Source organism: Tachysurus fulvidraco, chromosome 1 (assembly GCF_022655615.1).
Source record: "Tachysurus fulvidraco isolate hzauxx_2018 chromosome 1, HZAU_PFXX_2.0, whole genome shotgun sequence".
Classification (NCBI taxonomy): Eukaryota; Metazoa; Chordata; class Actinopteri; order Siluriformes; family Bagridae; genus Tachysurus; species Tachysurus fulvidraco.
Genome location: NC_062518.1, coordinates 18,601,994 through 18,613,296, shown reverse-complemented (window position 1 = coordinate 18,613,296; position 11,303 = coordinate 18,601,994). Strand labels below are relative to the sequence as shown.

Here is an 11,303-nt window from a genome sequence, read left to right as displayed (position 1 = left end):
GCAGGCGACAAACTTTTAAACAGTAGCAGAGTTATTTTCCCCCTCGGGGTTTAATTTCTAACACCGTTCCTCGTATCCCAGGGTTTTTCTTCTCTGCCTCAGTGGAGACGTAGGAGAGCTTTGACACTCGCTCCGAGTACGAGACGCCGTCGAGGCGTCTGACGCCTGGCATTTAAATAAACACATCTCACAGCCTCGTCACAGGAGGAGATGAGAGAGGAAGAAAACGTGGCTAAGAATAGAGACGTAGCGTTTCAATACGTCAACTCATCGGATATGATTACACTTTCATCGTCATCTTCATCTTCTTGTTCTTCTTAGTCGGCTCTCAGTCTTTAGCCAATTAGTATAGAGAACTGGGAAAAAAAAGGTGGGGTGGGGCTAGGGGCGGGGCTAGGGGTGGGGTTATATGTATTATGAACTTTGTCAGACAAAAAAAAACCAGGATGCTTGGTGATGTTAGAGGAAGATGATATTAACTCTGCATCATCACACCACACACTCCAGTCACTGGAGATAACGACAACCGGGTGATTTGTCCTTCATCTAATCTACAAAACTTTATCACACCCAGCTGTTTCCTGATGCTGTTTACTGACAGACAGATTTCCATTTAGTTCTGTCTTTCTCTTTTAATCTTATCTAAACTTTGTCTGTCTCTGTGTAATGAGTGTGTGTGTGTCTGTGTGTGTGTACATGTGTGTGTGTGTGTGTGTGTGTGTGTGTGTGTGTACGTGTGTGTGTGTATACGTGTGTGTGTGTGTGTGTGTGTGTGTGTGTGTGTGTGTGTGTACGTGTGTGTGTTTATGAAGCTCAGATTAACAGGATGTTCTTTCAGTCTCTCTGATGATAAAAGTGTCCCAGATGTGAACCCACGTGGAACCGACTGAATATTTACTGTGGCTTATGGAAATGTGTGTGTGTTTATAGTGTTTGTGTGTGTGTGTGTGTGTGTGTGTGTGTGTGTGTGTGTGTGTGTGTGTGTGTGTGTGGTGGGAGTTGTATCATCTTCAGAGGCCTATTGTTTTATTTATTATTAAAATTTGAGATGTTTTACTAGATAAACATTCACAATCACTTTCTCTGTTAGCTGAATGGTGGACTGTAGTGGTAGGTGTAGTTATAGGTGTAGTGGTAGTTGTAGGTGTAATGGTAGGTGTAGTTGTAGTGGTAGTTGTAGTTGTAGTGGTAGGTGTAGTGGTGTTTGTAGTGGTAGGTGTAGGGGTAGTGGTAGTTGTAGGTGTAGTTGTAGTGGTGTTTGTAGTTGTAGTCGTAGTTGTAGTCGTAGCGGTGTTTGTAGTCATAGTTGTAGTGGTGTTTGTAGTGGTAGTGGTGTTTGTAGCTGTAGTTGTAGTGGTGTTTGTAGTTGTAGTGGTGTTTGTAGTTGTAGTTGTAGTGGTAGTGTTAGTGGTAGTTGTAGTCGTAGTTGTAGTGGTAGTGGTGTTTTTAGTTGTAGTTGTAGTGGTAGTTGTAGTTGTAGTGGTGTTTGTAGTTGTAGTTATAGTGGTAGTTATAGTGGTAGTTGTAGTTATAGTCGTAGTTGTAGTGGTATTTGTAGTTGTAGTGGTGTTTGTAGTTGTAGTGGTAGTTGTAGTGGTAGTTGTAGTTGTAGTGGTATTTGTAGTGGTATTTGTAGTTGTAGTGGTGTTTGTAGTTGTAGTGGTAGTTATAGTCATAGTTGTAGTGGTAGTTGTAGTGGTAGTTGTAGTGGTGTTTGTAGTTGTAGTCGTAGTTGTGGTGTTTGTAGTTGTAGTTGTAGTGGTGTTTGTAGTTGTAGTCGTAGTTGTGGTGTTTGTAGTTGTAGTTGTAGTGGTGTTTGTAGTTGTAGTGGTGTTTGTAGTTGTAGTCGTAGTTGTGGTGTTTGTAGTTGTAGTTGTAGTGGTAGTTGTAGTTGTAGTGGTAGTTGTGGTGTTTGTAGTTGTAGTGGTGTTTGTAGTTGTAGTCGTAGTTGTGGTGTTTGTAGTCGTAGTTTTAGTGGTAGTTGTAGTGGTGTTTGTAGTTGTAGTGGTAGTTGTGGTGTTTGTAGTTGTAGTGGTGTCTGTAGTTGTAGTGGTAGTTGTAGTCGTAGTTGTAGTGGTGTTTGTAGTTATAGTCGTAGTTGTAGTGGTAGTTGTAGTCGTTGTTGTAGTTGTAGTGGTGTTTGTAGTTGTAGTCGTAGTTGTGGTGTTTGTAGTTGTAGTTGTAGTGGTAGTTGTAGTTATAGTCGTAGTTGTAGTGGTAGTTGTAGTGGTGTTTGTAGTTGTAGTGGTAGTTGTGGTGTTTGTAGTTGTAGTGGTGTCTGTAGTTGTAGTGGTAGTTGTAGTCGTAGTTGTAGTGGTGTTTGTAGTTATAGTCGTAGTTGTAGTGGTAGTTGTAGTCGTTGTTGTAGTTGTAGTGGTGTTTGTAGTTGTAGTCGTAGTTGTGGTGTTTGTAGTTGTAGTTGTAGTGGTAGTTGTAGTTATAGTCGTAGTTGTAGTCGTAGTTGTAGTGGTGTTTGTAGTTATAGTCGTAGTTGTAGTGGTAGTTGTAGTCGTTGTTGTAGTTGTAGTGGTGTTTGTAGTTGTAGTCGTAGTTGTGGTGTTTGTAGTTGTAGTTGTAGTGGTAGTTGTAGTTATAGTCGTAGTTGTAGTGGTAGTTGTAGTGGTGTTTGTAGTTGTAGTTGTAGTGGTGTTTGTAGTTGTAGTGGTGTTTGTAGTTGTAGTGGTGTTTGTAGTTGTAGTTGTGTTTGTAGTTGTAGTGGTGTTTGTAGTTGTAGTGGTGTTTGTAGTTGTAGTTGTAGTGGTGTTTGTAGTTGTAGTGGTGTTTGTAGTTGTAGTTGTAGTGGTGTTTGTAGTTGTAGTTGTGGTGGTGTTTGTAGTTGTAGTGGTGTTTGTAGTTGTAGTGGTGTTTGTAGTTGTTGTGGTGTTTGTAGTTGTAGTTGTTGTTGTGTTGTTTTGTTATGTAGTGTGTTTGTAGTTGTAGTGTGTTTGTTTTTGTAGTTGTAGTTTTTTGTAGTTGTAGTGTGTTTTTAGTTGTAGTTTTGTGAGTTTTGTTTTGTTTTAGTTGTAGTTGTAGTGGTGTTTGTAGCTCTATGTGTGGTTGTAGGTGTAGTGATGTAGTGATTTGCTGGGGCACTATGTGTGTTGCACTAAAAGTCTTATTGATGTTCCAGAGGTTTGATCAGTGAAAGTGCTGACAGCTCACACGGCCGCAACGCTCATATCACGCCTTTTATAGATTATGTGGATAGACTACAGTACACATACTCTCCCTCACTCTCTCACTCTCTGTCTCTCTCTCTCTGTCTCTCTCCCTCACTCTCTCCCTCACTCTCTCTCCCTCACTCTCTCTCTCTCTCCCTCACTCTCTCTCTCTCTCGCTCTCTCTCCCTCACTCTCTCTCTGTCTCTCTCCCTCACTCTCTCTCTCTCTCTCCCTCACTCTCTCTCTCTCTCGCTCTCTCTCTCTCTCTCTCTGTTCTATCCCCCCTTCTTTCATCTTTCTCTCTTCTTCTTTCACTTAGTAACAGAAGAATAACCTGTAACTGTATGTATATGCAGTATCCAGTAAGAATGGGAGGAAGTGTTGTGAGTGGGGGGCACGGTGGCTTAGTGGGTAGCACGTTCGCCTCACACCTCCAGGGTCGGGGTTCGATTCCCGCCTCCGCCTTGTGTGTGCGGAGTTTGCATGTTCTCCCTGTGCCTCGGGGGTTTCCTCCGGGTACTCCGGTTTCCTCCCCCGGTCCAAAGACATGCATGGTAGGTTGATTGGCATCCCTGGAAAATTGTCTGTAGTGTGTGATTGAATGAGTGAATGAGAGTGTGTGTGTGCCCTGCGATGGGTTCGCACTCCGTCCAGGGTGTATCCTGCCTCGATGCCCGATGACGCCTGAGATAGGCACAGGCTCCCCGTGACCCGAGGTAGTTCAGATAAGCTGTGTGTGTGTGTGTGTGTGTGTGTGTGTGTGTGTGTGTGTGTGTGTGTGTGAAACAAAAAAGAATAAAACCTCATGTGTGCTGCTGGAACAGAGAAATCATCAACAACACACTGGGTGATGAGTCACTGTAACAACACATCACTACAGAGATTCAGTCCTCCAGAACACTGGCATTTAGACAAAACACAAAGAATCACATCATACACAGGACAGAGGGGGTGGGGGTGAGGGGCTGGGAGGGAGAGAGAGAGAGAGAGATGCTCAGAGTGTGATGTCAACGTTTGGCCAGTAGAGGAGCTCAGACGCCAGAATTATCAACATAATCCCCTGATGAAACTCCTCACTGCTCTGTGTGTTATGCATTATGGGATACACACAGTAATGTGTACACTGGAACGTAAAGTTACAGGGACTCGTGTGTGTGTGTGTGTGGCTTCGTTCAGATGAGTGTTTATATAAACTCATTTAAAATTTTTATATTGTATTGTTATATTAAATTTTTAAAATCTGAGTAAAATATTCTGTCTAACAATAAAAAAAGAGCAGAGACTTATGGACAAGTGAAACTCACCCAGTGAACAGATTCTTCTGCTCATTCACTGCTAACTGTCTTTATAAAGGAAGAACGAAGGAAAAAAGAAGGGATGCTAGCAGCAGGGGGCAGAATAATCCTCCTAAAGAAGAACTCAATAATAAACCGTGTGTGTGTGTGTGTGTGTGTGATGTTTACTGAGAGATAAAGCTCTATACGGGTGGAGTCATCACTCAGCAGGCTGTTGGTGTTAAAAGCCAACAGAAACATGATGATACGAGACCTTTACCGTTCCCCGAGCATGAGCATCACCCGATGTGGATGTCTGCTTGTCCTGTGATGAGGCAATAATGTGGCATGTTGTGGAGGTTGTGGTTTATTGACTCATAAATGATAGCACAAGCCACATAGTGCGTGCACACACACACACACACACACACACACACACACACACACACACACACACACACACACACACACACACACGAGTCCCTGTAACTGCTGTGCAGCCCTTTAAGTGCCAGTGTACACATTACTGTGTGTATCCCATAATGCACTGCACATTAGCATTTCATGTTTGTTCGCCAGCAGCAGCAGCACCTTTCCTTCCTCTCTGTCAGGGTTTGCTGAAGACTCATCAGGAACTACAGTTTCTTCCTGTCACAAAACAGCTTATGGGATTTAAACAATCTTTGAATCAGAAATTTTGATTCATCACTTCTAAATAATCGACTCCGTAAAGTGAATTGAAATGCTTATTGTTAGCAATTAGGCCACGCGTCCTGAAACTGAACCTCATAGAAGCCACACCTCCTTTTTGAAACTGCGACAAGGCCACACCTCCTTTACTGAAAGTGATACTTATAGAAGCCCCGCCCCGTTACGGACACCGGCGCTCATACAAGCCGCGACTCCTCTCTCTGTAGCGTAGTGCTGTCTTGTATGCTAAATGCTAGTGGAGTGCTAGTGAGTTAGCTAGCACGCTAGTTATCTTTCTTCATATTTAAAGTTATCTTTCGTCCTGATTTAAATGAACAGGTGTTTCTTGTTAGCATTGGTAGCTTAATGTATAAAGTGTTGGACTGCTGATTGGAAGGTTGTGAGTTTGAATCCCAGGTTCAACAAGCGACCCGTACTGGGCCCCTGAGCAAGGCCCTTAACCCTTAATTGTATAAAAAGAGGTTAAATATAAGTCGCAGACAGACACGGACACGGACAGTGTTGCTGTGTTACACTGTTAGCGTAAATGAATATGCTAATCAGGTGCTTAATCTGCTGGATTTTTGATGTCTGCTTCCAGAATGTAATGAAACACAACTAACTAATAAATCGTTGGTAAAAAGTTTTACTAATAAAAAAAAATCAATTATCGATTTTTAACACGTTTTGTTGTACATGTGCCACAGGTTGAATTTCAGCAAACACGTAAATAAAATTTCACCTTGATCCATCGCTAGAGTGTCAAAGTTTTTCCTACATATGTATTTATGCAAATTAAGCTAATTAATTATGTATGCAATGGTGTTTTTTGACAGTGTTTATGTGAGGTTATAAAGGAAAGAATTTATCATAATGACACCTACGTTGTCGTGTGTGTGTGTGTGTCAGGGCTTCAGGTTACATTTTTGCTAGCACAGATAAAGATGTTGGAACTGTTCCACAGCTGCGGCTTTACCCCGACACTGGAGACTCCTTCCTTAAGGAGCTGTTTCCATAGAAACCATAACGTATCTAAACGAGCACGTTAATGTAAACATGCGTTGTGGCTGTTAGAGGAAATTCATCAATTCACCATTTGATGAAAGAGCTTGCACACAAACACACACACAGAAAGTCAGGGGGAGGCCTTAATGTGAGTGTCTGGCATTCAGAATGCTGAGTTGCTGTGTGTGTGTGTGTGTGTGTGTGTGTGTGTGTGTGTGTGTGTGTGTGTGTGTGTGTGTGTGTGTGTGTGTGTGGTTAGGCTCATGGTCTGGTGCACTTAAAGAGGCTCCATAAAAACCTCATCATCAGCCCTTGACCTGAGCCCTCCACTTCTCTCTCTCACACACACACTCACACACACACACACACACACACTCCTTTGCTCACACACTCATCGGCGGCGTGCAGCATGAAGAGACGCAAGCTTTCCAGGGTAGCTCGTCTGTGGCACGTAAGTCTCTTCCATAACACTCCGGTTTGTGTTTGGATCGTGCGAGAGAGTTTGGAAAGCATAACTGCGTGTGAAGTGGCTGAGTTCTGGGCTCCGATTGGTCGAAAGGTGTCAATGTCATTTCTAAAGCAGCAGCTGGGACAGTAGTGCAGGTTTACATTAATAGGCTACCATATGGTTTCTATAGCAACAGGAGATGCTTCACAGATTGCTGGTCTGAATTTTGTGCCACATGTATGGAAGGAGTCTCCACTGTCAGTCCTTTTGCAAGAATATTCAGTGTAAGGAAGAAACTGGACTGTGTGTGTGTGTGTGTGTGTGTGTGTGTGTGTGTGTGTGTGTGTGTGTGTGTGTGTGTGTGCAGGGGTTTGCTCAGATCTTAGTAAAATACGTCAACAGGAGACGCTAGCTACAGCGCTTTATTAAGAATTTATTACAGCAAAACTATGTAGTGACTCAGTATATATACAGTGTATATCTATATGTATTGTGTGTGTGTGTGTCTGTGTGTGTGTGTGTGTGTGTGTGAGAGAGAGAGAGAGAGAGAGAGAGAGAGAGAGAGAGAGAGAGAGAGTGTGTGTGTTCCTATACGATTTATTTTCAAAGTTTACCAACCAAAGATATTTCGTTTTACGGCACTTAAACAAAACGGAATCTCAGATGACATTCTCTCCTTTCTGTGGAAAGTTGGCAGAGCTTCTTCCCTACGGTGAGGGCGGAGCTTATTCAGACTTTGCCAATCACAAAAAGGAAGACTCTGAGTCAAAGAAACCTTCTGAGTTACCGCTAACCCCATGAGAGAAAACCAAACCTTGTACTTGAAACAGGTACTTGTACTTGAAGTTGAAACTTAAAATGAACAGCTAACTGTGTGATAGCATTGTGGTAGTCAGCAAACGCTAACCTAATGATTAACTAAATAAAAATGAAAACTAGCAAGGAAAAGCTAAGGTAGCGAGCAGATGGGAACAGTGTGGGAGATTAGCTAAGACTGGAATCCTGTAACCACAAGAAAAAAAACCTGGTGAAGAGAAAGCTAGTTTATAAAGTGTTAGCTAATGTTAAACTTCACTCTCTAAGCTAACTTTAGCTTCAATCTCTAAGCTGACTGGTAAGAGAAAGCTAATCTTTTGAATGAAAGCTAACAACATGAGTGAAAGCTAATGTGATTTATGAAAGTTAGCATAGTGAGTAAAAGTTAATGTAGTAAATGAAAGCTGAAATATAACCTAGTGACTGAAAGCGATGACAATCCTGATCAGTAATGAATATGCTAATGTTAGTCTGCCATTTTCTGTGTATTTTAGCCACAGCGGTAGCTCAGTCATTATGCAGAAGACATCCACCACTTTCCTTCTACTCTTCTTACTTTTATTACTTTTCTTTCTACTCTTTTTTCCCTCACTTTTACTAACAACAGTACTTGCGCCAGAAAGATGTTTTTGCATTATTTCTGTTTCCGTTCCGCTATCAACTTAATCGTGGAAAAACCGTGCCCATGTTCACGTCTCTTTACGTCACATCCATTAGCTCTCAGGGATCCTTGCTAATGGTTTCCATCACTACACTTCCTGCTACTTACTGTGAAGGAAAAGTCTCCACTTAATGTGTAGAGTATTTAAAACGGAAAGGACGGCGTTGCATGCTCAGCTGTTTACGTTGGTAAAAGCACGTCGGTCGATATGCTACGATAATAACCGTGTGTCAGCGCATCGATGTGGAGTGACCTGACCGACCGCTCCGATGCTTTAATGAGCCGCAGGTGCCAGACATCAGGGTCTTTAACCCCTCTGGCCTGATTACTGCTAGCATACTTAGCATTCAAGTGGAACTTTTATAAGTTTGGCGGTAATATTGTTTGAAATGCTTTAAAAACATTTGGTTTAGTGTGTTAACTTTAATGCTAATTTGTGATTTAGCCTGTCTGCTACAATGATGGTGTTTTAGCGTGTTAACCATAATGCTAACTTGTGCGTTAGCATGTCTACTATAATGCTAGTCAGTGTTTTAACCGGTTGACTATAATGCTAGTGTTTAGCAAGTAACTTTTCTGTTCTATTATTACAAAGATTTCAGTGTGTGTGATAGAAAAGTCACATGTTGGTTTGAACCTGATTGTGAAGCGTGTCGTGTTTTAGCCGAGATGCCAGACGCCTACATTCTCATCGCTGAGTGGTGAAAAACATCTTGTGGCTTGCGGTGCATTAAACTCTTCTACTGATCGTGGCCGAGCGCTGGAGTGCTGGCGTGTGAAATGTTTATCTGATTGTACTCGATGTCTCAGACTTTTCTTCTCCCTGCAGCACAGTAAATGAGCTCTGAGTGCATCCTCAAGCCTGTGATTGAGCACCATGGTGTGATTGGGTTTGAGGTTTACTGACACAAAACATCTGACGTGGGCTCAGAGTAGAGGTCTTCACGGGTCCACTTAGATCCGAAAACCCGAGGTCCGACCCAAGACCCAAGCGGGTCTAAAAGTTTGATGTGTACCTCAGACACGGGTCGGGTATAAACAGACCTGTCAATCAGTTTTGAATCCACTCTGTAGCAGTTACTTTAGTATAGAGTTACGCAACATTCGGGTCCAGTTGGGTTAAAAAAAATTGCCAACGGGTCGGGTCGGATTTGGGTCTAATTTTTTCGGGTTTGTCTCTGGGTCGGGTCTTTCTTAAAAAAAAAATATTATGCACGTCGGGTTCGGGTAAAAAGTGATTCGGGTCACTTCGGGTCGGGTTACATTTCTTTAGACAGGAGAAGACCTCTAGCTCAGAGCCTCAAACAGGAGGCTGTCATTCAAACCTGCTTATTAGAATATTAGGCCACGCCTCCCAGTGCAATCCGCAGATGGATGTAATCAGGAACAGGTTGTAAGGAATATGCACTGTGAGCTAGGCCACTTTAAGGACAGTGTCTTGGTAAGCTGTAGTCATTTTCTTAGGCTTTTCTTTTCTAAACCTAGTGTCAGTAACAAAAAAAAACATCTTTATTGTACCCTTATGAGCTGCCACCATCCACAATATTGCTTTCATAACTTGAATACATACTGTACATTTCAACAAATTGGGAAGCTAATGTACAATACAAGCGTTTTTTGCAAACTAACTGGATTTCACAAATGCCTGATTTGTTGTGTAAATACCACTGCGAATGATTTGGGATTAAATCCACCAGCATTCTTTCTTTTATTAACTCCATCCTTATAAATCCATGACTTTTCACACGTAGTATATTATCCCTCTGCTTAGTTTCACCCTGGCTCTGTCCTTCACGTTCCCTTTTTAAATCGATCCCTTTCTTTTTTCAGTCTCTCTAAGCGCTAGCGGAAGATCCAGTCCCCTATTCATTTATATATAATAGAATGTAATGTATGTTTGTAAAAATATTACTTTTAGGATAGTTTTTGATGTTCGTTTTAATAGACCAACTTTGTGCTTATATTATTGAGTTTGTCTATTATTGGTCTTTGATGTGATATATAATCACATTTAATAATTTGTCTCTTTTTTAATCACTGTCACGTTAGAACAATACTAAAATACAGAAGAGCCATAAATCATAGCAGGATAGCGGTATTTGTTTTAGCTAACGATCCTTTAATGAGTGCTGAATCGTCTGAAAGCCTGAATGTTTTAAAATCGATTTAAAAATCTCTTCACAGCTCAGAGCTTCTTGTTTGCTCAGCTGAGAAACCTTGACCAGCTTCCACTTTAACGCAAATTACTAAACAAATTTGCTGTAGTTGGCATTCCTCAGGGTTTAATGCAAGGACCAGTTTATTTGTTGTTTTTGCCCCATCTAAACAAATGCGTAATCCTGATCTGAATGTGAAATGTACTATGTATCTAGACATCACCAAACTGAAACCATCAAGAACAAATCCAACATTTCAGCCAATTAACAAAGTAAATATTTAATATTTGACATTCAGGAATAAATTTAGGTCCTTCTTCTAAACACATTTTACGAATAAATTAATAAAATTAATAAGTCCATGTTTGAGATAAAAGGCATCTGTGTTTATGTAGAAGATGCTATCAACAATAGTAAATAATATAAAAATAAAAAGTAAATTAAAGTCAGTTTTAAGGGGTTCTTTACTTCATTGTTTTTTTTCTTCAGAGCAGGGAATGTTTGCTTCTGAGTGATTTTTCTTGAGACGGTGACACAAGATTTCACCTGGGACTTGAATGTTCTGCTCAGCGAATCATTGACTGATTCACTTGTTCCTGGTTGCAGTTTGAACGACCCTGAGTCACCTGAGACTTTCTAATGAAAGTACCCTTGAATGACACTAGGCTGGAAGATTGCCTTCATTTCTGTTCAGGTTGCAGTAGCACACAGACGTCCCTCTGAGGCCTGTAGCTAGAAAACGTTGATCTAGCACACCAAGAAACCGGTCGCAGAACCCAACAATGCCTTCGCCACCCGACTGACCTTTAACGCACATGAGGAACATGAGGCACATGAAAAATGTCTTCATGTATCATTCTGTAATATTCTTGTCATATCATCCTGGCTTACTTCTTGTGTTTTGTCAGATTAGCTGAGTGTTATATACCGTAGACTTACTATCATTCTAGTTTTATTTGTTAACACAAAATAAACGGTCCTAGAATTGAGCCCTGAGGAACACCAGCTATAACCATATATAATTTATTTTAAAAACTTTAACAAAAGCATGAAGGCTGGTCAAGATTTCAACTCTGATTCATAAGTCATTAG

General features: G+C 41.3%; 1 protein-coding gene across 3 annotated transcripts in view; it reads left to right on the top strand.

The window, feature by feature from the left end:
* Positions 1-11,303, top strand: part of dpp6b (dipeptidyl-peptidase 6b) — a 71,431-nt gene that overhangs the window by 22,487 nt on the left and 37,641 nt on the right. The window contains exon 1 of one of the 3 annotated variants that reach the window (XM_047821577.1): positions 6,525-6,581. The exons of the other annotated variants lie outside the window; for them this stretch is intronic. Coding sequence (XP_047677533.1) covers positions 6,540-6,581 — 42 coding nt within the window. The 5' untranslated portion in view covers positions 6,525-6,539. Of the gene's footprint in view, positions 1-6,524; positions 6,582-11,303 lie in introns of those variants that run through there. 3 annotated transcript variants of the gene reach the window in all.